The sequence below is a fragment of the Rhodofomes roseus genome, assembly GCF_022264815.1.
Source record: "Rhodofomes roseus strain CIRM-BRFM 1785 chromosome Unknown C8Q71scaffold_12, whole genome shotgun sequence".
Lineage (NCBI taxonomy): Eukaryota > Fungi > Basidiomycota > Agaricomycetes > Polyporales > Fomitopsidaceae > Rhodofomes > Rhodofomes roseus.
Window position 1 is genome coordinate 47816 of NW_025952968.1, and position 22796 is coordinate 70611.

General features: G+C 55.4%; 5 protein-coding genes across 5 annotated transcripts; 3 read left to right on the forward strand and 2 right to left on the reverse strand.

The window, feature by feature from the left end:
* Positions 1–185: 185 nt before the first annotated feature.
* Positions 186–1085, reverse strand: C8Q71DRAFT_83929 (uncharacterized protein). The gene is made up of 2 exons (XM_047926498.1): positions 639–1085; positions 186–577 (listed from the first exon to the last, which is right to left on the reverse strand). The coding sequence occupies exons 1-2, from the start codon at positions 802–804 to the stop codon at positions 312–314; spliced, it is 432 nt and encodes a 143-aa protein (XP_047777917.1). The 5' UTR covers positions 805–1085; the 3' UTR covers positions 186–311.
* A 352-nt stretch (positions 1086–1437) lies between these two features.
* Positions 1438–5861, forward strand: C8Q71DRAFT_858402 (DENN domain-containing protein; the record flags this gene model as incomplete). The annotated part of the gene is made up of 8 exons (XM_047927515.1): positions 1438–2322; positions 2407–3097; positions 3154–3470; positions 3542–3915; positions 3969–4131; positions 4194–4551; positions 4606–5111; positions 5169–5861. The coding sequence occupies 8 exons, from the start codon at positions 1438–1440 to the stop codon at positions 5859–5861; spliced, it is 3987 nt and encodes a 1328-aa protein (XP_047777918.1).
* Positions 5862–6107: 246 nt separating this feature from the next.
* Positions 6108–18243, reverse strand: C8Q71DRAFT_810916 (vacuolar protein sorting-associated protein 13). Its single transcript, XM_047926052.1, has 48 exons — positions 18067–18243; positions 17859–18012; positions 17730–17802; positions 17596–17673; positions 17322–17537; positions 17153–17268; positions 16996–17100; positions 16840–16938; positions 16721–16786; positions 16509–16658; positions 16248–16451; positions 15390–16193; positions 15211–15341; positions 14971–15160; positions 14474–14923; positions 14245–14423; positions 13818–14197; positions 13064–13764; positions 12199–13011; positions 11746–12150; positions 11579–11695; positions 11460–11529; positions 11378–11406; positions 11014–11328; positions 10673–10958; positions 10551–10619; positions 10345–10498; positions 10096–10295; positions 9920–10040; positions 9720–9868; positions 9634–9660; positions 9513–9580; positions 9149–9462; positions 8906–9101; positions 8665–8856; positions 8132–8609; positions 7947–8082; positions 7753–7896; positions 7383–7707; positions 7249–7327; positions 7120–7201; positions 7004–7070; positions 6878–6951; positions 6770–6825; positions 6664–6719; positions 6580–6612; positions 6438–6528; positions 6108–6385 (listed from the first exon to the last, which is right to left on the reverse strand). Exons 2-48 carry the CDS (start codon positions 17895–17897, stop codon positions 6117–6119), a joined length of 9396 nt encoding a protein of 3131 aa, XP_047777919.1. The 5' UTR covers positions 17898–18012; positions 18067–18243; the 3' UTR covers positions 6108–6116.
* Positions 18244–18858: 615 nt separating this feature from the next.
* C8Q71DRAFT_762506 (uncharacterized protein) lies at positions 18859–19903 on the forward strand. Its single transcript, XM_047923922.1, has 6 exons — positions 18859–19036; positions 19098–19135; positions 19193–19263; positions 19331–19416; positions 19471–19604; positions 19655–19903. The coding sequence occupies exons 1-6, from the start codon at positions 18932–18934 to the stop codon at positions 19710–19712; spliced, it is 492 nt and encodes a 163-aa protein (XP_047777920.1). The 5' UTR covers positions 18859–18931; the 3' UTR covers positions 19713–19903.
* Positions 19904–20458: 555 nt separating this feature from the next.
* Positions 20459–21695, forward strand: C8Q71DRAFT_709498 (GNS1/SUR4 membrane protein; the record flags this gene model as incomplete). The annotated part of the gene is made up of 7 exons (XM_047920688.1): positions 20459–20785; positions 20846–20936; positions 20994–21067; positions 21123–21168; positions 21219–21259; positions 21310–21379; positions 21430–21695. The coding sequence occupies 7 exons, from the start codon at positions 20459–20461 to the stop codon at positions 21693–21695; spliced, it is 915 nt and encodes a 304-aa protein (XP_047777921.1).
* Positions 21696–22796: the final 1101 nt, after the last annotated feature.

The following is a 22796-nucleotide window of genomic DNA, read 5'->3' on the forward strand; positions in this document are numbered from 1 at the left end:
TTCATGGGCCTGAGCACAGGGAAGAGTTGTCAGCCATATACGATTGATATACGATCACACAAACTCACCAGTGAGCGGGATTACGAGACGCCCTTCGCACGAGCAGTGCTATCGGTGAGAACGCGTTACCTGTGGGGCGCCTTCTGGCAGCTAGAAGTACTTGCAATAGGATGCGGGCGAGCGGCGAGCTTGAGGGTGGAAGAACAGAACGGCGGGGGTACTGACAATGCACCTTCTTACGAATCGTCATTCGCAGATACGGATTGGCAGCGAAATGCAGCATCGTGATTTGCGGCACCTGTAGGCCGGTCTTATGTACTTGACAGGATCATGGGAAGTAGAACCAAAGTAGAACGTTCAGGATGCCAATGATGATGATGAACTGTGGATTTATAGGCCGCAACAAGCCGTTCAGGATGCAAGATTGCGCGGATGCGGCATCTGTGCGTGAGCGCGGTTGCTTGGCGGCGGGCTACTGTAAACGGGGATGCAAAGACGTCTCTGCTGATCGTCCAGCAATCGCGCGGTATACATCGATGTAGGGAAGTCAAGAGTAGGCCGATTGGTGCCATTGCTACTGCAGGTACATAATGACATAAGATGCGCTAGCTGCCCTGAAGTTCAAGTAGTGGGCGTACGGGTGCGATAGGCCACGTACCGGAGAGCGGCAAAGACTAGAGCCTGGGGTATTGGCTGCTGAAGTGGCGGGGAAGGCGCGATAGGACCTGGGCATAGTGATGCGGCCGTAGCAACAGAATAGAAGTAGCAACATCCAAGCCGGACGGTACCTAGGACGACTTGCATAAGTATCTGGAGGCGTCGCTATAACGTCCAACTCAGAGACTCCCTGCAGGCTGCCGCCACGCTCACCAGTCCTGCTGGCGGGGCGTGGGAGACAGGCCGGTGAATCAACGGGGGCGGAGGTGGCTGGATGCGGCAGTGGCCGAGGATCTGCGATTCGAGCGCGACGCGTCGATTGGATCTCACGCTAAGCGGAGGCTTCTCGCGTCACGGCCACGTGAGCGCGTCCTAGGGCGGGCTTCGGTGCTTCGCTGGCAGCAGATAGGTCTTCGCCAGCGAGCCGGCCACCCGCCGCCGCCCCGGGCGCACACGTCGTGCTCGCTGCAGGAGACGGCGCGAGGGCGTGTACAGAACGAGTGGGCGCAGGTCCTACATTGCAGGCGTGAGATACGTAGAGTGGAGGGCGGCGTATAAGGAAAGAATGGGGAGAAGGTTCTCACCGCTAGATGTCGAAAATTGATGGCCTGCGAAGCGATATGTTTCACGGCGCGAAGGCGACCGTGACGGAGGTCGACGCGCAGAGGCTCTTCCTGGCTCTTCCTGCTCTCCTCCTTCTGCATCTCCAACAAGGCACCGCTGCCTTTCCACTCTCCTTTTCTGCTCCCTTTCTCCTCCTCCGCCGCCTCCTGTCCCCGCATGCAGGCTCGCACTAGGGCCAACGCCCCCGTCCAGCCCCTGATCGGCGAGCGCATCCTCAAGTCTCCGTTCAACGACGACGACGACGGCACGCACGGCCGCAACCCCAACATCCTCTCCTCCTCGCTCGCTGCTCGCCGCCCCCATGGCCAGAGGAGCAACCTCAGCCTCCGCTCCGCCTCGAGCACGTTCAGCAGGACGGAGCCAACCTCGCCGCGGCTAGCGTCAGGCCGTGTGCCCCGCCCCATTCCAGCGCCTGACCCGATCATTACCATTTCGGCGCCGTCCAACCCAAACAAGGACTCGGTTGACAACAGCAACCACTTCACCCCCTCTGCCTCCCGCGCCTCCGTCGCCGAGCCCACCACCCGCGAGGACGAGGACGACATCGACTACGTGACCGTCGACCTCCCTGGCCCCGACACCCAGTCCATCGCATCGCGTCCGGACAAGGCGTCGCGCGTCCTCGGTATCAGGCACCGTAAAGAAATGGAGCCCATTCCCGCGTCCACCCGCACCTCGCTCGCGTCCGCTCGTTCCGCTCGTTCTACACCCCCAACAACCACTGTCTCGGCTCCCCCGCCAGCGGCGGGCCCCACCTTGCCATTAGCCTCGCTCTATGTCGTTTCTGGACTGCCGAAGAGTCCGCATACATGGACCCTGGCCGATCCAGACTCGGTGATGGGCCTCCACCATACGGATGGTGCCGTGGGCAGGTGGTGGCGACCTGAGGTTCTTGGAAGTACCGTTAGTCCTGGTGCAGGCGGCGGCGGCGGCGGCAAGCGCAAGAAGAAGGGCAAGCAGGACGATGGCACACCCGTGTTCAGCAGCCAGGGACACCTGAGCAAGCAGGATGTGGGCAAGATGCTCTCGAAGGCTCTAAAGGTGCGTCCGCCGATCTCTGCATCGCGCCAACGGAGCAACTGACGATTTGCATGCTGTTCCCTCGCCCTTATTTGACTTTGGCAGCTCTCCTTCCCGCGCGAAGTCGAGATCATCGCGTCAACACTGCAACCCGCGTCCACCGTCCACACATTCACCTATACGCTCCCCGCACCCGCAACACCCCTCGCACCGTCCGCGTCGACGGACCTCCTGCGCGCGTCTGTAATGACCTCCAACTCAGATCCGCGCGCCTCCCTGCTCTCCTTCCCCTATCCCTACGGCGACGATCCCTTCCATGCCGCCCGCCCGTCCTCCGCGTACCTCGGGCCCTCCGGGCACGGCAGCGCAGACCTTGGCCAGGGCGCAAAGTCAGCGTCGGCTAACCAGATCACGTATCACGGCGTCTGCCTCACCGTCTGGTCCCATGCCGACGCAGAGCGCACTTCGGCCATCCGCCGCACTCTCGAGGCGAGCCGGCCGCGCAAGGAGAGCGGACAGAGCTCGCTTGCCCGTGTCAAGGGCCATAGACATGGCAGCGACGCGAGCAGCCATCCAGACCCTACGGCCCAGGCGCGCCGCCGTGCAAGAATGAGTGCGCGTGGGCCGTGGGGCGCCGGTACGGATGTGGAGACGGACGTGGAGGCTGAGACAGACGGGGAGAGCGGTGCGATTAGTGAGAGCGACTTTGAGGTCGCGAGTATGGTGGGGCACGGTCCCGGTGAGAGCACGCTGTTCTTGCCCGGTGATACCGTGTTTTGGCTGCCGTATGCGCTCAGTAAGTGGTGGACCTGGCTCTACGAAGCGAGAGTATGCTCAATCCTGTTCTAATAGCTCTCGTTTCGCGATTCCCCATCTATGACCTCATGCGCGACTACCTCACTCTCTCGTGGGCGCGCTTTTCCAAGGACGTGCAGTCGCACACCCTCCAGATAAGCAAGATTCTCTCGCATCCTGCTCCTCGTCCTGGCGAACTCGTACGTCTTGACGCCTCCGCCGCACCGAATACCTCCAGCTCGGAGACGAGCCTCGAGGTAGTCGCGCGCTTCCCCGGTGGGTTGGACTTCGGCCGCGGCCTGGTCGATGTGAACTTCACTATGTGGCCGCTGTTCAAGTGTCTGAACATTGACAACATCTTGACCATTTGCGAGGTGCGTAGCCTCGTGTCCCTGCCCCGCATACATGTGTTAAACTTGACTGATCGCCGCCATGTGCACCGCAGATCGCTCTCGCGCCCACAGGGAGGGTCCTCTTCTTCTCGCGGCACCCCGCGATCCTGGGCATCGCTGTGCACACGATCAAGTATCTCGTTGAGCTGCGCGGGTGGAGCGGCGTCGCGCTCTCGACGGTGCACTCGCGTGACGCGAAGATCTACGTCGACGACCCTGGCCCGTGGATCATCGGACTCGCAACGGAGGCGCGCTACTGCGTGCGTCCGCCTCCCGAGGTGTGCGTCGTAGACTTGGATATCAACTACCTCAACTGCCCCGCGCCGCCCACTGGTACAGTCTCGACTAAGCAGCAGCGCGACAAGTACCGTCAGCGCCTGCTTACGGCGTTCGAGCCTCATTACCACCCTGATCACTGTGTTCCGAGGTACGTCTATGTGTGTGCCAGAGGCGAAGTGTATTTTGACGTGGTGTATGCAGTGAGTTCAAGGAGGCGTTCCCTGCAGGGCGGTTCAGACCCGTCTGCAAAATCCAGGCGAAGAGGGGCGCAGCCTCGACTGCAGTGGCGGACATGGTGAAGCCTCCGGAGTGGTGGCATTCCACCCGCATCATCCAGGCCTTTGACAGCGTTCTGGCAGACAAAGTGAGTGCGATTCATCGCCGCCTTTTAGACCAATGACTGACAGCCCGTGGCGCACCCTTCAGTTGAAAAAACCATCATTACTGAAGCGCATTAGCTCGTTCGGCTCCGTGCGTGCCCCGCCGAGGCTCACCGCTGCGGAGCAGCACATCCAGATGTCCATCCGCAAGCGGGCAACTGCCTTCGTCGATGCGCGCGACGAACTGGAGACGAAGATCGGGCGGCTGTCGCGCCGCTTGAACTTCCTCATGACGGAGTCCGATCTCTGGAGGGAGAAGTTTGTTTCGTTCGAACATTATGCGGAGAAGTTGAGCGTGGAGGCGAGCGAGCTCCGCTCCAAGATCAACAAGGAGCAGAGGGAGACGAAGCGGCTGTCGAGTGTCATCACGCTCACGGCGGCGGAGAAGATGAAGCTTCAGTCTCGTGAGTAGACGGCTGTTGTCGTCTGCGTCCGGTGTGACTGATGTGTCTTTACAGAGTTGAGGGATACGGAGGATGCCCACAACAATGCCCTCAAGGAGCTGGAGCAGATGCGGGATATGATGGAGAAGATGGAGGAGGAGCGTACGGAGATGATCGCCGAGGTCGAAGCGCAGATCGAGCGTGCCCTCGCGAACATGGCCGTGGACGTGGACGAGTCATCAGAGTACGGTGGCTCACGTCCGAGCAGCCGCATGTCCTCGCGGTCCGCTCCTAGCGGCTACCCTGCGTACTCGCGCACTAGGGGCCTCCGCTCGTTCGGGACCGACTCCACCCTGGTAGAGTCTTTCGTCGACGACGATGGCCTCGAGGCCGAGAACCATCGTCGGTTGGCCACGGAGACTCTCGCTGAGGTGGATGAGGAAGAGGAGGATGAACCCAAAAAGAAGCGGTTCTCGTCGATGGATTACCGGCAGGGCCAAGATGGCATGTCTGCCGTCGACGAAGGGATCAGTCAGAAGAGCGACAAGATTGCACAGAAGGTGCTTGAGATCCAGCGGAAGGTTAGTGTATGATCGCGTCGTAGCCATCGAACTTAGTATTTACGCGAGTCGTTGCAGCTGGAGTCGGCCTTAGCTGCAGATGCTCTTCGACGCTCCCAGGAGGGCCACCTTAGCGAGAGCGATATGTCTGAGTCGACAAGGTCTCGTCGTCGCCCGAACAAAGGTGGGCGGCCGTACGGAAAGCACTCCCGAGGCTCCAGCAAACGTGACTTCACCGCTTCGTCTGCTCCCCGAGCCGCACCCCCCGCTGAACCCCGACCAGTTACAGAGGTATCCCGGGAGAAGACATCTGAGGCGTCTGAGTCTAAGACTCCCAGTGCACCCAATGTTACCAAGCAGAGCCTCGAGCTTCCGACTCTGCGCACGAGCGCGTCCATGGTGTCGAACGCGACTGTGTCTACCACGCCCCGCAGTGCGATCACACCGACCACCCCTTCCCTGTCGGTTGGTACGAGTGTAACCACGGACGACGAAGATACCGACTTCCAGAGTGCGTATTCATCGAGCCCCAGAGTTAGCTATGGCAGCCTCGAGAACGTCATCAGGACGCAGCAGAGCAGCGATAGTGAGCAAGGCACCCCAACTACCTCGGAGACGTTTCACTTCGATGCTCTCAGGAGCCCTGACCTCAAGAGCAGAGAGCGTGGATCGAGCACTAGCACCGTAGGCCTTGGCGTCCGTGCCGAGGGCGCGAGGAACAGCATGGAGACGGTCATTACCGCTCGCCCTACTGTCCTCGGCAGTTCTTGAACTCGTGGAGTGGTACTCCAGTCTATTTATGCATTCACATTATAATTCGTCTTTATTTGCTCACTGCATTTGCCCCACATTGTCGCGTCACCTCTTCAGACTCATTTACCTCGATGCCTTCTTGCCTCAGACCGGTCGCTATGTGTTCTCGGGACTCTTCATGTTTCGATACATTCGTATATTTGTCATACATACAGCTATTCGCGAGATACTATCAATACATATGATCCCTTCTACAAGTGACATGCGATACGTCTACGAGTCCATTCGTCTCCTAGCGTTGAACGCCTTGACTACTGTGGCAACTTGTCCGAAAAACCAAGACTGCGCGTTTTTGTCCGGGATGAAGGCGAACTTGTCGTGGTCCTTGCCTGACTTGTGGGCGAACCGAATGCCGGTGTCTTCTATCGTCACGCCTTGGACAAGTGTGAAAGGCAGGTCCCATTCCAATCGGAGCTTGTTCGACCAGAATGAAAGTATCCTTGTCGTTGTCAGCAGGACGACATTGTCGCTCCCAGGAAGATCTGATCGCATGGCAGATGAGGAATTGTGATGCCGCATGATCAAGAGACCTACTGATGTGTGCTACGTAGAGTTCCTGTCGATACGCTCCGTTGTTCAAGTCCTTCATCCAATACTGGCCGAGGGCCTCTCGCTCAGAGTAAGGCTGTAAACGCAGTTATGAGACACCGGTGCATCAAGAAGGCTTATGACTAACCACCAGGACACCATCAGAGGGTACGAGACGTGGCTGCATGCGCATTCAGTACGGTGAAAGTTCACGTTATCGTGGAATACTGACAAGTCTCACGCGGTCTCGAGCTGGGTTGTCGAACACAGTCGTTGTATTCCGGATCCCTGATCATAGATGAGTTCCGCCATTGCACTCGAAGAGAAGTGTGATTTACCTTCACTGACGTTCGAAGCCAGGTCGAACACTCCGATGACTGGCTTCGTCACAGCACTGTTTCGGTGATAAATATTTCGGCATGAGTTTGCGACGTCCACAGACGTACCCTATGAGTCCCTTCCCGACGCCTTTGAAGAACCCTTTTGCTCCTTCTGATTCTGCGCCCTCCAATGGCTTCAACTGAGGAATACCGGTCATCAACGGCTCACCCAGTTGAACATTGTTCACTTACCAAGACACCCTCCATGCCGCTGGCTACGCTGCTCGCGAACGCTTCCGCCCCAGCGGTGACGCCATAGCTAGTGAACATTCAATAAGACGCCGGGAACAGGAGAGCGGCTGTCTCACATAGCATGACGAGGGCGATTCCGCCTTTGGTTCATTCGTCGACGTAGCTGATACTCGGGATCGAAGGTTGTTGCAGACAGTCCTGAGAAGCAATCGGTAACTTGCAGACAGTCTAACGACTGATCCCACCTTTGCCAACACTACTCGTGAATTTCGTCATACTATCTGAGAAGCCGAACACAGTCTTCTTCACGAAGCTTGCAGCACCCTGTGAATCGACTGGTCCATTAAACGCGCACATAACATGCTTCAAGTCCTCTCACCTTCGCAATGCCGACCCCTAACTCGGAGTTTCCATGCATGACAGCGCCGTTGAAGGGTTCGTAGAAAATATCAGCCACGCCAGAGCTGACGTTGTTGAACAAGCCAACGGGATTGCCAATGAAGTCGGCTGACCCGATGATGCGATACAATTGGCGTAATACCTCTTGTCGATAGTGATGCATTATCCTTTCCTGCAGGTCGGGCAGAGTCAGACGCATATCCTTGATCGCCAACGCATTCATCTCCAAGGGCGCATCATTGATGTTTCCTATGGCCATCGCAATTGCATTGATGACGACAGCGAAGGGGTTCCGTATACTGAGCCTGCAAGGGGTCATTATAAGGACATACAGCTCTGAACCAACTCACTTGTCCTCGGAACTCAGCCGCTCAGTGCGCATAAAGGATATGGCGAGTCGGATGGGCTGCAGCTCCAAGACTTCGAAATACAAATCTTGGCCGGATGTAGTCAGCTCGGGCTCTTTGATATCCTCAGGAAATGGTATCAAGACACTAGTCGCAAACATGAGAATAGCACAAGTATCTGACATGTAATCACGTACTCTTCTTGGCCTTCATCCCAAAAGGCGCCCTTGATCTGTGTAAGATCGTACAGCGCATATAGGAAGTCCTCGTCGGCCTCTATTGTGAGGGCTTGAAGCAGAATAGAACAGTATTTGACGAAGAAGACGCCATGCTCTATACGTTCCACGTGAGCCCTCATCCTGAGATTGACCACTGAACAAACCTTGATCTTTCAGCCAGATCGTTGAACCCTGAATAGTGGGCAACGACGCAACACCAGCTGATTCCTTGGATATGGGCGTCGGCTGGAGCAGAACGGGGAAGAGGGCGTCATGCAGCTGGTTGTCAATCTGGAGACTGCCGCAAGACATATTGACGGATTGCGAGACCGCGCTGTCTGCATACTCGAACTTCAGAACGTTGGCCGAGACATAGACAACCTCCGTCATCTTCCTGTTGATGAGCGAGACTCCGATGCCTTCGAAATCCAGAGCCACGGATAAGGACGGTTGTACTTCTTCCTGTACCGCTTCGAAACCGTCTTGACTACTGCTCATCGTATCTTGTCTAGTCAGTGTCACCGAGTTGCTACGTTTCGGACGATAGAGACTTTGCGCTGGATTGTAGTTGGTGATCCGGAGGACTTGTTTATGGCCGTCGGCCCGAACATCGAGCGACACCGCGCGTACGGTTTGACGGTCCTACGAAGATTCTCCTTGAACAATGATTTCTTGAACAAGTTACACTTCCACCCACATTGAAACGGAAGGGCACAAGATCTCCGATCTCCATGATGTCAATAGCGCGGCGACTGTCGTTGACGACAAGAATGATCTTCTTGTCCCTTGCAGCAGGGAAATCCCATGCGTAGTCAACACTTGACTTCCGAGGCACCCTGTAGACAGGATAGGTCCTTGTCGTAGGTTCAGGACCCGTGCGCGTATGGTCCTACGAAGGTGTCAACATCAAGAGGTGGTCGGAATGTGTGAGTACGTACTGTCTGAGAGAACGCAAAGTCGGAACCGCTATCGTTCTCAATAGTAAACGGCCAGCCCTCGGATGCATCAGAGATGAAAATGAAAATGCTCGATCCCTCCATCCTCACGTCCGCGCGCATCAGGCTCGGTACACCACCAGGCTTCTGCAGGCGGAAATGCATGGAACCTATGTCCTCCATATTGATCGGCGCCGACCTGTAGCTTCGATTAGACCACGAAGATGAGTAAACCCATAGAAGTACCATTGTGCATTCAAACCAGGGTATGCCATAGTGAGCAGCTTCTCGTCGGTGGAACGAATGAAATGCAGGGGGTGACGTTCTCCAGGGCTCAACTCATACTTGCCTCTAGGTGCAACACCGTGCTCACGGAAAGCGATTGCCGCCGAACTATTGTTCTTGATAATGAACCGGGGACTTATGACAATGACCTTCGTCAGCTTGTACTTGCCAACGCCTTCTGACCACGAGAGGCCGACTTGTATTTCTTCTGACCTCCGCGTTTGAGCCGGGATGACGAGCCTGGTGTCTGCGGCTGGCGCCTCGAGAGCAACTACCTAAAGTAGACTTTAGACATCCCATCGAGAACAGTTGTGTCGAGACTGACTTGAGACCATGTCGACTCGCCGACCTTGAAGGCGAAGTCTCTTCCTTGGTCACTAGGATGTGATAGCACTGTAATAGATTGTGAATGCTTTCGCTCGCATGGGGAAGGAGCAGTGCCTCACTGAATGGTACGGGTTTCGACAGCATGTCTGCAGCAGGCACATCCGTAAATGGCAGTTTGAAAAGTCGTTCGTGCATGTAAACACACCTGCCCTGGTCTCGCCCACCATATCTTGCGGACCTGCTATCCGACTCGATCTCCCAGGTCTCACCGCGAAGGGCAACGAAGTCTTGTTGATCACAAGATACGGGCAATAGATCTGCACTTTGAAGGAGCCTCCCCCATCGGCATGACGCCTTCGCGATCACTGAGTCAGCCTTGTCCCTCTCGGAGACGATGAAACATACACGTAGTTCAACCTCAAGTCCAGCTTGCGATCCATCGAGTCTCGTAGTATGAGTCGATTTTCCACGTCGAAGTCAGAGTTCCCGTCGGTGTTGATGATAGCAAACTCGCTCTGCTTGAAGGCTGCAGAGACATGTAACTCTATCAGTCATCGTTCAATGCAGACAAGTCAGCTTACATGTATCTTGGACGTGGACGTTGAGGAGGATCAAGTGTCCTAGCTCAACTGAATGAACGGGCATCACACCCCCTTTGCGTAAGTAGCTTCGCCAATTCTGGTCGGTATTCTTGTCGTATATGCGGTAATCGAGGTTGTACGGCAACAGATTCTCCAACTCGATTGGAGCGCGCAATTTCACCGTGATCCTAGGAATCTTCCTATGTCCGCCGTTAGTTTTCGGTGAGTATATACCATCCTCATGCCTACCGAGGACTCGTCTCGCTCGCGTCGGTCTCCACCCATGTTTGGAAGCGGAACGCAGCTTCAGATGGGTCGCTGTGAGGACACTTAAGATTCAGTCTGCGCTTAGTGACCAGGTCCTCCCAGCGAGTAGCAGGAGACCATTTGTATCCGAAGCCCTCTGATGGTGATACTCAGCTTGGGGAACTATTATATTGTGAACTTGAACTTACGGTCTGGTTGGACACGAATCCTGCCTGTGTTGACAGCCTCAATGGGGACCGCGAAATCTTGACCAGGTGCTACAACGGCGTGAGAATGACAAAGCGAAGTCACTTCAGACGCGACATCATACCGATCTTCTCGACTGGATGCATTGGCTGACCAGATTCATCGACTAGGGTCACCTCCAAGGGATACAGAGTATCGTTGACGACGTTGTACACGGATCGCAATGTGACTACCTTCGTGTTTTCTTGAACACGGACTTCCGCTAGCAACCTATAGGCAAACTTGTCCGTCCTCGGTCTCAGGGAGAAGGTGTATTCGCCCTCTCGGTCAACAGGGATGCTGCGGAGCTGTTCCCATGGTTTCCCCACGAACTGCATACCAATGCTATTGTTGCCGCTGGAAGTGACATGCTGCATGATCGACCATCAGTGAGAAAGGTATCGAGTCGGTGCCAACACCACAAACCTCTCGTATGGTCTTCCAGTCGTCAAACCGCCAGTCAATCGTTCTACCATTCGCTATCTGTTTGGACGTTGTGTCCTTCAGTTGACTGCTGCCGTCTAGATCAGACCAGACAAAGATGGATGACCCTGTGCGATTGTAGATGCGGTAAGGAGCGTAGCTGCCTCGAGCTTTGCGAAGCACATCATCGCCCTCCTGTCCGAGCAACTTGATCGTTGCAAGAGCTAGCTCGATAAATGTCGTCGTGATGTTGACATCCAACCGTTCGCGAGCGGAGACGTTGAGGGTAAGTGACCCTGACGGGCCATTTCTGGCGACCTGAGTTCAAGGTGAGTGTAGCGAGGGGACCATACGTCGATGATCATACCGAAGCGGAGAATGTCCAAGGATCAATGACTGTGAATGATGTGATTATTTATATGTTGGCACAGATATTCGAGCTGTCTTACGAGGTTCCCAATGTGAATTGGTGATATTCCAGTAGCTCGTGTGTAGAGCCAACGTAGAGGTGGCTCGCAGCTTGACAATGGAAGTCAGATGACAACCAGCGTATGTGCATCAAACCCACCTCTCCTGACCAATCTTTCGCGCCTAGTATGAAAGGTTTGACTTTCACATGAAGCAAGGGTTGTTCATGGAGATCTCCAATTAGGACTAGGCGAAGGCCGTCGAATGAGCCCCGGAACTGTGATAGTGACATCAATAGGATGTAGATTGGCTGAATAGTGTACCTGCCTGCTCTTGGGAAACGACGACTCGAGCGTGCCCCACAGACTCTAGGTCTTCACGCGGCTGCTTCGATAGACGGCGAGACGACAATGCAGTAGTATGCCTTGTAGACCCGAAGTTGGACTGCTGAACAGTGGACGTCTCTTCGGACAGTGACTGTGTTGACTGAGCATAGAGATCCAACGCCCTATTCACGATGGTCGTTATCAGATTTATGTCCCGGTACGACGCGCGGAACACAATCGGCTTCACGGAAACATCAAAACTCGTGGAGCGTTGCGACGAACTCGACCGACTGTCCAGCGACAGTGTCATGTCTACGTCGTCCATGAAGCGAACACTGTCGGAAGCACCCGAACCCATACGCATAAGCGACATGCCCAGACGATCTACCCTCAGCGCAAGAATACCCTGCCCAACCGCTAAGTACGATTCATGGTTGTAGAGCGCGCGACGTACCTGCTGCGACAGTTGCACCTGCTTCACGGCCAAGCGAATGGCCTGCGTCTCTGGATCGGAGTCGTCCTGCAGAACGCTCACGGATGCGGCATGCAGATCTAGGCGGAAGTCCAACTGCGAGGAATCCGAGTTCGCGCCGGTATCTTGGTCATCGACGTCGCCCTCAACAGCAGCAGCGGAAGGGATAGCGCTGGTGAAGAATTCCAGTAACGCTATGATGGGATCAACAGCGAAGATGACCTTGGGGGAATCGACTGTGAGTACTGCTAGGGCAGATCCATTGCCTCCTGATCTCGTGTACAGAAGCATAACCTGATTGCGATCATGCTCTGCGGCGGGCATAATCTCGCGGAACTTGGAGTGTCCTGGGCGAGTGTTGTTCATTGTCATCGACTTCATTATGACCTGAGCTTCAATGGCACCGTCGGAGAGAACTTTGGTCCTCAGACTGTTCTCGGACAAAGCAAATCTAGCGATCCCGTGCTCCTTGAGGTTCACCTCGGAAGTCGCCTGTTCATCGTAGAGATGTAGCTTCACAGCGCCGATAGTGAGCAAGACGTCGATGGTGGTCCAGACACGCGCGCCGTCGGCTTGCTGTACTACCCTAAGCTCGGGTTGGAGGTCGACCGCAGGAGGAGACGGAGCGGCGCTCTGGTCTTGAGATCGCACCGAGACAGCAGACGATTGACTAGCTTCCGCGGAGCCTTCCGGCGCGCCAGCCAGGACCCTAGGGATGGACTGCGCTAGATCCATGAGCAGTTTGTATTGCAGCTGTGTCAAATGAAGGCGGACGTCCGGGATCTTGACGGCTACCTGTAGAACATGTCAATGCATATGACACCAAGCCTTTCAGATGATTATATACTTGGGTATCTGGCTGATTGAGGTCTGCCGCGCGGTCAATGCCGTTAGTTTGGACGACACTTGCATTCATGTCGATATCATCGACAATCTTGAGGAACGACGATTGATGCCTCTCGTTATAGGTCTTCGACGCTAACTGCACGCCGCGTAGACTCGCAGTGACGCGACTTGCAGTCCCCTCGTAGTCGTTGCGAGCGCTCAATTCTCCGAGCCGGAGGGAGAGCATGTCCATAGACTGTTCAGGATTGAAAGGGAAGACGACGATAGGACTTTTGATGGTCACATCGAAATGCATCCTCTCAATTTCTGAAGCTCGCTGAGCAGCAGCCTCCGCCGCGGCGTCATACAACCCCTTGAGTTTCGCAAGCTTAGTGATAAACAGGTAGATGTCATGGAGAGGTTGCTCCAGGTAGTGCAGCTTCAGCGATCCTGTGTTGAGGTAGAACGCTGACTTGATGCCAGTGTAGGTGGCTTGGTCATTCGGATCGAACGTCTGGTACTGGAAGTTGGCGAAGTTGTCCCCTTCAATGGACAGTATTTGCTTGAAGGCCGGGGAAAATGTCGTCAGCTCAGAGTCGTCGTGTAAATCGAGGCTGCCGAGTCTACCGCCGATATGCATAGCATTCGCACGCAGCGAGATTGTCACATCAGCGGTGGAAAGAGACAGTGTTGCGAGCTTGACGTCGTTGTTGATGAGGTAAACTTCCAGCCGCTTCAGCCCGGGATCTCTAAGCAGTCGGGACGAAAGCACTCACCCTGGACACTCGCGAGTTTCAGTGAAACGTTGATCTTATCCGATGCGGTGCCCGCAGCTTCTTGGCTCGACACTGCGTTGTCGATCTGAGGTGAGTCGACTGGGGAAGGTGCTGCATCCGCTCGCTTCTCTGGGACGAACGTCGTCATGATGAACTCGTAGAGAGAGATGACAGGTTCGGGTGCGGCGCGGAAGATGAAGGTCGACGTGGTGATGTTGACGCTCTGATCGATGCCGTTGTAAAGAGGCACGTACTCGGGGGATTGGCGGTCCACCCGGACATACTTGACCACCAGGAGATCGCCGTCTGAGCCTCCTACAGCGGAGGAAATACACTCCAGCGGACTCTTGCCACTCTGGAAGACGTTCATCGATATAGAACTAGAGATGCGTCAGAGAACATTCCTCGATCTTGTTGCAGAACATACCTGAGATGGACGTCCACCGTCATGACGTGCTTCGCCATGGCGAAGACCAATCCGAACTGAGAGAAGCTCACATCCCCCATGGCTTTCTCGACGCCGTCTGCACCAGACTTCGATAGACAAGCTCGGAGGACGTCGACGGTGAAGTCAAACTCCACGATGTGCTGGTGTAGCGCGGGATTCTGAGGCACGGATTGAGCAATGCGTGTTTCGATGTATCACCAGAACTTACCGTAGGTACGCCATCCGCGGCATCATAGAACTCCTCATCTTGTTCTTCATGTTCGACCTTCGGCGACGATGCTGCCTCGCTGGATCCATCTTCGGCATCATCCACGTTGTACTCAGACTTTTCGGACGCGCCGAAGAAGCCTGACGGAAGCTTGAAAGCATTGGACCGCTGAGAGGTAGCTGTATGGCTAATCGTGTCCGCAGAGTCGTCGAAGTGCGGCACAGATACGTCGACGAGGCGCATCAGGGCCTTGTACTTGGTATCCGAGAGGTTGACCTGCAAGCTCGGCAGGTGACCAGAGATCTTGAACCGTGCCAGATTGTAGGCAGTAGGAACGATAGAGTTCTGCACCTGCAGATCGAGAGTGACACGCTCAAGCAAATGCAGCTTGTCATTGCGCTCGGACGACAATGCGTCCAAACACGATTGCAGGTCGTTGCCTAGTAGGAACTACAGGAACGTAAGCTGTGGCGCAGACACAGAACGTTTCTGCATACCTGTGCATCCTTCAGTCTCACTGAGAGCTTGTCGTACATCATAGACTCGAGGCGCTGGTAGTCTTCGTCCGTATATTTCAGCTTGCGTTTCGACTGGATCTCCTTGATAGCTTCTTTGTTACCAAGTTGGCTCACGACGGAGATATGGCCGGCATCAATCAACAAGTGCTTGCAGTTATTCGTCGTAATGCTAAGGACAGGTATGAGCAGGGCACTAGTGAAATGGAAATGAATACGTACTCCTCGGGAACGATGATGATCGGGGCGTTTAGATCCATATGGACGTCTACCGTTTTGTGGGTCTGCAAGGCATACTCGAGGCCAGCTCTTGTCTCCTTGCGCAGACCCTCGAGCGTCTGACTAGCCACGTCCTATAGGACAGATCAGACTTGTCGTTCACCCATCAAGACGATTCTTACCAAGAGGGCTTCAACGGACTCAATCTGGCCAGCGGGAGGTCTGAAGAACTTGTAGATAGCCTCCACGTAGCCTCTATGGTACACAATCTCCATGTAACGCATCTTGACCTCTAACGCGCTGTCCGCGCGCTCATCGAGGGGGTTGTTCTCGAACCTCAGGTAGAAGAACGGATCGACCATGTCCGTGATCTCACCGGCGCCCTCAACGACCTGTGTCTTCACGACGCCGCCGTTGTTGCGTCGCTCCTGCACATGCACGATCCGCTTGTACAGCGTGTCTTTCGACGTGCTATCGTAGACAGCGAAGCCGCTCAGGGAGACAGACGTCTCAAAGTTGTCCGGCCGCTGAACAAACGTCGCCTGAAACACGTCAGAGACGATAGAGATGATCTCTGTGTTCGCGCCATGCGGGTCCCGCTTGAGAGCGAAGGAACCCCGGTTCAGTTGCGCCAACACGCGGGCCTTGAGAGCGTCTCGCGGGGTCTCGAAGGACTCCGTCAACGCAGTCTTCTCGTCATAGTCCAGGGCCTCATACAGCTGCTTCCGCTGCTCCTCCGTCATCTCGCCTGTAAATGCGGAATCCTCGGGCGGAGCCTCTGTGGTACCGTCTGAGCTCGAGCCCGAGGAACCCCAGATCCAGCTTGACCAGCTGGTTTGCGCAGGTGCTTGCTGCTTCTTCTCTTCCTCGATCTTCCGCCTCGAGGCCATGTCCTTCCGAAGCTGCGAACGCGCAATGGACCGGTAGAACCGGATGTCTTCGTACGATAGCTTCTTTTCGAATGCGTCTAGCTCCCGCTGCTCCTGCTCAAAATCATGTTGAGCGAGATATGCTATGAAGGGATGACATTCAGTTCTTACCGGGTCAACGAGGGCATTCTGCTGCTTCTTTTTGAATAGTTCGACGTAACGATGTCGTTCATTGCGCCTCTCGGCGAAATATGCCCAAGTCCATCGTCTCCTGTGTTCATGGACCTCGTCAAGAATAGCCCGGCCTGCAAATTTCAGTAGCGCTCTCGGACGGTTCTCGTTTAGCTGCTCCGCCTTGGGCCGGAACTTCTGATACTAAGCACAGCACCCACAGATCAGTGTCGTATCGAGCGTGCAAGCTTCGAAACGCACCTGGTGCTGCCGCATATAGAAGTGGTACATATCGACCAACGAGATCGCATCACGATACTGGTTGTCATCCAATATGACACCGATCTCATCGAACAACAGTTGAACGTCAAATCTTGGTGTTTCCTTGTCGAGCGTGCGGTTCATCGTTATCTACGGCCGGATATTGAAGAAGCTCAGCGGATAACGGCGCATCCATAGCATGAACTGCGCACCCTGCCTTCTCCCGTGACGGGCTTGAGTATGAACTGATGGTCGGGCAAGTAGTCCCCCCGCGAGATCTGCTCACGGCCCTATCAGCGAATGGGTATGCCAATGAGAGCGAGATACGCACTTGCTCCGTGAACTTCTTGATGAACTGCGCATGCGACAGCCCAGCCATGCTCTCCGCATCGGTGTCAAAGTACATTGCCAAAGACTCCAACTTAGATAACTATTGAATTTGACCTGATGAGAATCACATTCGAAGGCACCAGGTATAGCTGCGCACCTTATGGATGGTTCCAGCTTTGCTGTCTATGAATGCAGGTTGCCATTTCTCGTTGACGGAAGCGGCAGTGAATCCCGCCAAAGTAGCCCCGGCGGCAAATGGATGCTAGACAAACATCGTGAGGGAGGCACATCGTAACGAAGCGAGATATCCGTACCCCCGGAACGCTCATCTTGTCCTCATATCGTATATGGATATTCTTCACCGAGACTTGCAGGTTATTGATAATCTTTGCAATGAGCGACGAGATCAGCCCTTCGGACTGTTGCGAGTCTGCATGCTGCTTTGTTAGTACAATGTGCAAGAATTTACGTACGACAACTCGCCTTGCGAGACATCCGACTTTCCCCGAACATGCAGCAATTCAGCGTTCTCTATTCGTTCCATTTTGGCGGCTTGCTGCCTCTTCTCTTCCTCGGCAGAATCGTACGTGGACTCGGCTGAGGGAACCACGAGGAGATATACGTCTTCGACCAGAACCTCGACCGGCTGGTTGCCTAGATTCATCCAATGGAGAGATAATGTGAACTTCCCGAGGTGCCCTGCGGACATAACATGAGGATCGTTGCCATGATGAATCTAAGGAGCGTGTTGTCTGACCTTCAATCACGTCCACGGGCAGCCGAAATTTGTCCAGTGCGCCCTTCTTCAGCCGGAGGTTGCTCAGCGTAACGCGGCCTGCGCGAGGAATCCGGTCTGCGGCAGCCTACACAAAAAAATGCGCATATGCGCACCTTGCCCGATCCCATAGTTCACTTGGCCCATGTCCAAGTTCTCGACATACGGCGCGAGGACGCGGTTGAACACCTGTAGTTACGTGAAGCCATCATCGCGCCGCAGAGACGTCCAGTGTGAAGACGTACGATGTTCAGGACCTCCTTGGCGGGGTCTGACCACCACATCGTTGCAAGTTATCTGCCAAACGTCGCTCCAGTCGTTTACAATAGTCGTCAAAGTCAGAATGGTTCGAGGACACGGCCGACGGTGTTGAGCGCAGTGCGCGATGGTGATGCGGCGCTGCATGTGGGCTGCGTCATGTTGCTACTTTGGGACGCCTGTCATGTGACTTACACCCCCCTTTTGGAGCACGGCAGCGTCGGTCCTGGACCCTGGTCGAACACCGTCGCGCTAGTACGCCTGTCAGGATGGTCAGTACTAAGTCGTCTGCCGGATGGAGCTTGTGCTCTGGTCCATTGCGCTAGCAGGTCAGAAGCCAGCGTCGGGGACAGCCCCAGCCAGCTATCGAACGCGTCGGTGAGTCTGTACATGCAATGTATATTTACCCCGCGTCGGTCCCATGCCCGCTGTGGCTGGAAATTTGGTATTCCCCGCGATCTGTCTCTCCTGACGTCTTCAGAGACCATGGAGCCTAGATCCGGGCCGATGTGGGTTTGTTACGCTGGTAACTGCGGCGAGACAGCGGTGTCCTGGCGGTGTCCAGATAGCACCGCACGGCGACTCGGAGGACCACAGCTTTCGGCGTAGAATGCGAATGCAAAGTCGCGGAGGATGAGATTCCCCCCGCACTTCTCCCCGCGTTGAACATGTCTCGCGACCCCGACTTCGACGAGTCTCCGCTCCTCTGGAACGCAGGCGAGGCTGGTGGTTTCGAAATTCACAGGGGCTCCAACAAGCCTGTAGAGGGATGAGGCGAGCGCTACCGGACCGGCACCTGGCGATCCCGACGAGAGCCTCCCACAGCAGGTGACAACCGAGCGGCGAGAACAAATCGAGGCAGCAACTTGTCACTTGGCCTGGGGCGTGTCCATGCACCGATCAGTCCCGTGTACACATCCCAGATCCCGGTATCCCCCGTGCAGATGCAACGAGGTCTCCAGACGTCTCTACATAAAACCCACATCAGGCCAGCTATGTCTGGCGCTCTCTAACCCCCACTCCTCGCTCGTCTTTGCTCTCGACACGCCCTGCAGCCAAGATGATGTCCGTTATGCCCCAGCCTGCTCACCAACCCGCTCTCAACCCCGCCCATCTGCCCCTCCACGTCGACAGCCACGAACCCCAGGACGTGCAGCTCAACGAGGTAAGACGCTCAATCGGCGAGCGTGCACACCGCGATCCTGACTACTCTTCTGTTTACAAAGCTCGGTGATCTCCAAGACGCCCTGGAGCCGTTCGCGCAGTACGTGCTGCAGGCTTCTTCACTTTCTCATCACGCTAAAGCTACGATTGCTGTTAGATTGATCCGCAAGTCCGGTCACTCCGTACGGTTACACTGTACCATCCCGACCGCATGCTCGTCCTCGGCATGTACGTACATCGTCCTCTCATTGGCCTCTTGGCCCATGTTCCTACCACTCATCCAATGGCATTATAGCTTACGACCTTCATGACCTGCACGATCTTCGCACGCGTTCGCTCCTATTTGTCCACAACCTCATTGAGACGCTCAGGGCCTCTGGGGTATGGTCATATATATTCATGCAGATCGTTCGTCTCTGACGCAGCACGCGACAGATCCCTGCATCATATCGGTTACAACCATCCAACTCTCATCTCTGCGTCATCTGTGCCCTGCCGATGGGCCTTGACGCAAATCGCATGAAAGCGGCGGCGGTGGCAGCTGTCGAAAATGCTCGCTTCGAATGCCGGTATGTAGTCCTCATACCACGTGTGTACGCCCCATACTCACATACGACAGCAGCGAGAAAGCCTTGCTCGCTGATCTCCAGGACGGACTTGCTCTTATAATCACATAGTATCCTAGCATCTAGTTTTCTGCGTATCGTCTCATCTCTGGGTCGTGGCTCTCGTTGTTCGTCCCCTTATGCACCGGATGTATCATTATCGTTCCTACAACATACCACCTGCGGCCATTCCTCATATCTCATGCTATGGAACATCTCCATGGTCTCTTCGACGCTTTACAATGACATGGTCTTTCTCCGAATGCCTACCGGGTGAAGGCACAACACACATCCCTGAAATATGGTTTCGCAGCCATGGGTAGGTGCTCGGGCCCGGGCTCATGTACAGAAATCTGTCGTAGATGCGCAACATAACATCAGGACTTCCATCCTTACATGAAGTGTCCGACAGGACATTGCTTATCATACGCACATTACGGCTGACATATCGAGATTAGGCCAATATCGCTCGACGCGTCGAACGAGTTGCCCGATACGGACGACCATTTACGTCCAGAGCCAGCGTGTTGCCTCGGGTCCGATAGCGGAAAAGAGCCGCAGCCTGCAGCCCAGTTATGCAGTGAAATATATTCGCAGTTGCCCCCGCCGACGCGCACAACAGCGTCGGTGGGCAGTGGACGCAGCGGACGGACGCGCATTATATATAGATGCCGAGCCCTGGGAGACCGCCCGGGTGCTCGGGGATCGAATTTTGCAAAACCACGCGCCCTTGCCAGCAGCGACCACGTCGAAGCCGTCCTCGCCCATAAATCAACCCGTCCCCTCCTTCGTTCCCTCCCCCTCGGTCCTCCAGTCCCATGGCTCCCATTGCAGACTTCCTCGCCAGCGTCATCCCGTGGTCGCTCCCGCCCCACCTCCAGAGCTATGTCCCCGGCAAGACGCCCTTGTCGACGCCCCAGCAGGTCTTCCCGACGCTCGCAGGATACCTCGCGGTCGTGTTCAGCCTGCGGGCGTACATGAAGAACAGGCCGCCAATGAAGCTTCAGGCCCTCTTCCAGGCGCACAACATTATCCTCAGCGCGGGCAGCTTGCTCCTGCTCACCTGCATGGCGGAGGAGATCGCCCCGCTTTTCTGGAAGCACGGTCTGTTTTGGTCAATGTGCAATGACGACATGTGGACGGACGTGAATAACCCTCTCGTTCTGCGTGTTGTGTGCCCGTTCTAAACCACCCTTGTCCCTCAGAGGCTGGAACTCTTCTATATTATCAACTACTACTTCAAGTACCTCGAGCTCCTCGACACTATCTTTTTGGCGCTTAAGAAGAAGCCTCTTGGTGCGTTTCTATTCGCGCGAACGGACGCGTCGTTTCTCACTGTGTCGGTGTGTTCAGCGTTCTTGCATGTGTACCACCATTCTGCAACGGCCCTGCTATGCTTCACGCAACTTAACGGGAAGACGAGTGTGGTACGTGGCACACGTGCACTGGCCATCAGCTTTCCTGCTAAATATGTCGACACAGCAATGGATTCCCATCACGATTAATCTGTCCGTTCACGTCCTAATGTGTAAGTCAGCAGTTGGACGCTGCCGTCGGCCTGTGCTGATTGTGGCGCAGACTACTACTACTATGCGACCGCGGGTGGTGCCAAGATATGGGTACGTCACAATGAACACTCAGACAGTGCGCGCGCTGATTCTCCGTGCAGTGGAAGAAGCATTTGACGACCATGCAAATTGTGCAATTTGTCATTGATCTGGTCGCTGTGTACTTTGCAAGTACGTGCCCTTCCCCCGCTTCGTAACTCGGGAGCTGACTTTGCTCCCAGCGTACTCCTACTATGCCGCCTCCTACTTCCCGAACCTCCCGAGCTTTGGCTCCTGTGCCGGCACGGAATCCGCTGCTGTCTTCGGCTGCGCAATCCTGTCGAGCTACCTGGGACTCTTCGTCCAGTTCTACATCAACACGTACAAGAAGCCTGTCAGGGGCAAGGCACCCATCGCCAACGGCAAGCCTATTGCAAACGGCAACGGCGTCGCCAACGGTCATGGGTATGTTTTGAAGCGCCATTCTTGCCTCGGGACGACCACCTGACGCGCCTCCTGTAGTCACAAGCTGGAGTAAGGGTCTTCCGCGCTACAGTTGGAGACCCTTGCCCGCGCGGCAACCTTCCCCGGGCGCGCCCCGCACTCATACCAAAACCTCACGCAGACCACGAAAGCCGACAGCCCCTCACTTCCCCTTTCCTTCGATACCCTTCGGCTCTACATACTCATATCGACCTTGTCTGTTCATCATTCACGTTCTACCCTAATGTACAGCCGTTTATTGTTCTGTGACGGGTTTCTTGGTGCGGACTCGGGGTCCGGGCCATGAGTGTTTCTTTTTGCTTGACTTAAATCGTATAGTAGGTAGCTAGATTCATCGGGGTTGTCTGCGGCGTGACGGGCGGGCGGGCGCAGGCGGGGAGCAGAATAGAAGACGGCAGGTGGGACACGAATACACGACTGCCTGAACCGTCTGAATCCCAGAGAGCTCGAGTGCGTATACGTCCGCTTCGAAGTTCGGCGTCGGTGCCAACGTCAGGTGCGAGCCTGAACATCCCCCGAGCTCGGAGTCTGTAACATGAAGTGCTGCCATGCATGATAACGTTGCTTCCGAGTGTATCGTCGTCGTGGTCTCGCCTGCCAGTGCTGAATGGAGTGCGGACTCATGTGGGTTCGCGAGTGAGCTTTCTTCCTGCCCGGACCTCGCACCGAGGTTCGGATGTATTCACCGTGGCTTCTGTCCGGTTGGCTCATCGATTCGGGGAAGGGCCTGGCCGGAGACAGGCTCGGGTTTGGGAGACGGTCTATGAATAGCGTCATAAGGGACATGGGCGCACGGTCGTCGTCGAGAAAGCTAAAGACAGCAGTCCTAGCAATGTGAGTTACCATATTATTAACCGTCCGTTGCAGGACTGAGGGAATGCAACGAAGGAAGCATTTGATCTCTGGCGTTAAGCCGTATACGCGGCGATGACGAGACTGCACAGCGGTCTGGACGACCACGGACACCGGTTCCGCGCAGAAACGCGGTTCAGCCCGTCACGTCATGTATGAGCATGTAAATGCATCCGCTATCGCCGCTTACTTCACGAATTCCCTACGATCGAACTAACATAACGTACTGCTCGCGTTCTGGAGTTGGCCAGCC